At 45.8% G+C, this 3,654-nt stretch overlaps 1 protein-coding gene across 3 annotated transcripts; it reads right to left on the reverse strand.

Moving 5' to 3' along the window:
- Nucleotides 1-93: 93 nt before the first annotated feature.
- LOC104989701 (cationic amino acid transporter 3-like) lies at nt 94-3,618 on the reverse strand. 3 transcript variants are annotated; one of them, XR_825405.1, is made up of 5 exons: nt 3,369-3,617; nt 3,004-3,170; nt 2,624-2,732; nt 1,974-2,461; nt 94-347 (listed from the first exon to the last, which is right to left on the reverse strand). XR_825405.1 is itself a non-coding variant. In XM_010841476.1 (4 exons), the coding sequence occupies exons 1-4, from the start codon at nt 3,387-3,389 to the stop codon at nt 2,320-2,322; spliced, it is 468 nt and encodes a 155-aa protein (XP_010839778.1). In that variant the 5' UTR covers nt 3,390-3,618; the 3' UTR covers nt 939-2,319. The 3 variants fall into 3 exon arrangements, 2 of the variants coding, with proteins under 2 accessions (XP_010839778.1, XP_010839765.1); XM_010841476.1 differs by lacking the exon at nt 94-347 and having other exon boundaries at nt 939-2,461; nt 3,004-3,199; nt 3,369-3,618; XM_010841463.1 differs by lacking the exon at nt 94-347 and having other exon boundaries at nt 939-2,461.
- Between the last annotated feature and the right edge of the window lie 36 nt (nt 3,619-3,654).

Consider the following 3,654-nt stretch of genomic DNA (forward strand, 5'->3'; position numbering starts at 1 on the left):
GAATACACAGAAGAACTGACACAAAAAAAGATCTTCATGACCCAGATAACCACGATGGTGTGATCACTCACCTAGAGCCAGACATCCTGGAGTGTGAAGTGAACTGGGCCTTGGAAAGCATCACTACGAACAAAGCTTGTGGAGGTGATGGAATTCCAGCTGAGCTTTTCTCCTCCACCAGTTCCTGGAAATTACCCTTCTCCTCTCTGTCTTGATGAATGTGACCACTCCGAATACTCCATTTAAGTGGAATCAAAGAATATTTGTCCTTTCCTTCTGGTTTATTTCACTTAGAGAATGAGTTCATGAGGTTCCTTCATGTTGTAGTATGTGTCAGAATCCCCTTCCTTTTTAATGATAAATAATACTCTATTATTTGTGCCTGCCACATCGGTTCATCTATTTCTCAGTCAGTGGGCACTTGGATTGCTCTCATGCTTTAGTTATTGTGAATAACGCTGCTATGAACATGAGTGTACAAATATCTCCTCCAGAGTGTGCTTTCAATTCCTCTGGGTATATCATCAGAGGTAGAATTGCTGGACCATGGGTTTCTAAGGTTTTTATCTGTTGGTGATTGATGAATGGAGAAAATGTTCAAATATTGAGAGGAGGTCAATTTGGCTTATACATGGATCAGCCTGAACTTTATGTGAACCAAGGTGCATTGTCCAACCCTTACAGCTCATCTACTTTAACCCCTGGGGTAAAGAAGGTCTATTTTGAGGATAAGGATGAGTAACTCCCTTCTCATGGGCTTCCCAGGTGGCTCAGTGGTAAAGAATCCGCCTGCCAAGCAGAAGACACCAGTTTGATCCTTGGGTCAGGAAGATCCCCTGGACGAGGATATGGCAACCCACTCCAGTATTCCTGCCTGGAGAATCCCATGGACAGGTGACCATGGCAGGCTACAGTCCATGGGGTCACAAAGGGTGAGACTTGACTTTGTAAACACACACACCACTAAGACAGGCTTACTGATTGATTCTGAAAGAATTGAGAGAATTCTGGCTTTTTCAATTCTAAGAATAAAGAAATCTCTCAGGGGGTTTCCGACTAAGTGGCCATGAATTTGAACAAACTCCAGGAGATAGTGAAGGACAGGGAAGCCTGACGTGCTGCAGTCCATGAGGTCACAAAGAGTCTGACATGACTTGGCAATTGAACAACAACAACACGATTTTACAGAAATTCGGTACCTAGTTTTTTCCACATTGTCCAATCTCTCTGTGCCTTAATAACCTCTACCCAATCAGACCCATTGAACAAATGACAAAAGCCGTAAAGCTATAAATGCTTTAAAATATGCGATAGACCAGGCTCCAGCATTAGGCCATCCTAACTATAAATTACCATTTTCACTCTTTGCTCTTGAAGATAGAAGATTCCCCCTGAGCATATTAACTCAGAGACATGGTGACCCATATGGACCCATTGGCTATTCTGCACCCGGAGTTAGATTTGTAACCAAATGCAGGTTCAGCCACTTGCTGCTCAACTGCCAATAAATCATGGGGCAAGCTTTCATTGAGAAGAAAGGTGCTTTATTCCGAAAAGCCAGTGATCTGAGGAAAAAGTGGACTTGCATCCATGAGAGTTCTGCTCGCCATGACCACTTTAAAGGGAAACAATCTCAGTTAGTCATTAAGCTAGGAAGTCACGGTCATTTTTCCATTGGTGCAAGCCTGCTGACTTCCTATTTTCTCCAGGACACTGTCTTGCTCGAGTGACCCACCTGCAATCGGAGATTCTCTTGCTTGTGTGGTCCACCTGCTTTTTAATAAGGGGAAGCGAGGGGAGGAAGTCAGTCATTCTTAAACCAATTTTTTTGGGGCTACACCATTGGGCATGCAGGGTATTGTTCCCCAACCAGGGGTTGAACCCATGCCCTCTGCACTGGGAGGGTGGAGTCTTAGCCACTGGACTGCCAGGGAAGTCCGTGGAGTATAACTCTTCATATAATTCATCCTCACCTGAGTTTCCTTCCAATGGGGCAGTCTCTGTGTTCTTGTTAGAAATAAGTGCAAGAAGGTGCTTCTAATGTGCCCATAATAATTTATTTCTTCCTCTAGTTGCTGCTTACATTGTGGTACTTTGTTTGTTAAAATTCATCTTGCTGCACACTTATGAAGCATGCACTTACAAGTATGTATAGTATGCTTTTAAAAGTTTACCGAAAATTGCACAATGGTCCAGTCACTTTCTCCACAAGCAACAAATACAGGGCTTTAGATGCCTCCACCTTCACACTCCACCAAGGCTCACAGTGTCCCTTGCACCAGCAGATCCTCCAGGGCATGGAGGGATTCCAGGCAGCATCTACCTCCTGTGGTTAAGATGACTCAGCACCAGGGATATTTTTGTCAAGAGTCTGGGAGGTGGAGGCTGGTGGCTGGTGGCTGTTGATGATTGTTCCCTGCCAGGCTGTGTCGGATCCCGTATCCAAAGTATATGAGAAATCCTAGTAGGGAAATGAGACGATAAGAAGGAAATGTAGGTGCGCACCTTGCTTACAAATGCTCAGTAGACCTTCTATGGCATCTGATACAGTGTGGGGAGAAATCGTAGGAAGATGCTGGGTTCAGTCATTCAAGAAACCTCTTTATTCCAGAAAGCAACTTACCAAAGGCATTCCAGATGCCAAACAGGGCCCAGGTCCCAGAGGTCATCTGCATCATCAGGTAAACATTCACGAAGATGCTGACCAGTGGGAGGACAGGCAGAGCAGGGACCTGTGGGCAGAGTCAGTTCATCATTGAACACAGTCCAGATGTCTGAAAGGGAGACCCTACCCCACGTGGGTGGGAGACTCCTGTCCTCCTCAGGCTTTGCATTCAGTGCTTACTGAGACTGTGTACGCAAAGCCCTGAGTGTGGATCAGGGAAGAGTCCATTGGTTTCAGTAACTCCCCTCATTCCCTGTACAGGAAAGGATATTTTGCCATCAAAGGACACAGACTTCATTCACCAAAGGTGGACAATTTGGACACATGAGCTCACTTACCCTGAATGGAAGAGGAGAGGGGTCCTGGGGCTGCCTCCAGATGATGACCGTGATCCCAGTGGTGAGCAGTAGCAGCAGCACAGCCACTGTTGTAAGCACGGGGTCTCCAGAGAACACCTGGCTGGGCCACTGGGCCAGGATCAGGCTCAGGATGGTCAGCAGAAGAACTGCAAGGATCAAGGAGGAGAAGAACAGGCTGGACCCAGAAAACAAAGACGTCAGGACCTCGGGTAACATCCCTCCCTGAAACCACCAATATCAGGAAAGGCCATCATATCTTCTAGACTCCTCCACTGACAAAATACACACACTCACTCCGTCCTGTCAAGTTCAAAATATGACCAAAGAGACTTCCCAGTGCTCACCAAGCAGGAAGGCACATCCATATACAATCTGGGCAGATTTCTGGGTGGGGGTGGTGCTGACAGGCAACCACAGACTCTTTAGAGTCTTTGAGCTTCCTGCTTCAGGTTCAGAGTCCAAAGGATTTTCCTTGACTAGAGGCATCATCTGAATTTTGTCTTCAATTTTCTCATTCTTGCTTAAATTGCAGTCTGGCTGGTACCTGAATTCGAGATATTATAGGAATATTAACAGCAGTCCCTACTCATTCAAAAACAGGCATCCTAATGCACCACTTTCCTGCCTTAG

This window comes from Bison bison, unplaced genomic scaffold (genome assembly GCF_000754665.1).
Source record: "Bison bison bison isolate TAMUID 2011002044 unplaced genomic scaffold, Bison_UMD1.0 scf7180017847054, whole genome shotgun sequence".
Taxonomy (NCBI): Eukaryota; Metazoa; Chordata; class Mammalia; order Artiodactyla; family Bovidae; genus Bison; species Bison bison.

Excerpts from the sequence above, each read along its gene's own strand:
- LOC104989701 (XM_010841463.1), bottom strand. The coding sequence starts at position 3,513 with ATGATGCCTCTAGTCAAGGAAAATCCTTTGGACTCTGAACCTGAAGCA. Across the intron at positions 3,171-3,368 it reads TGGATGTGCCTTCCTGCTTG|TTCTTCTGCTGACCATCCTG; the intron begins GTGAGCACTGGG and ends TGATCCTTGCAG. Across the intron at positions 2,733-3,003 it reads CCTCTCCTCTTCCATTCAGG|GTCCCTGCTCTGCCTGTCCT; the intron begins GTAAGTGAGCTC and ends CTCTGCCCACAG.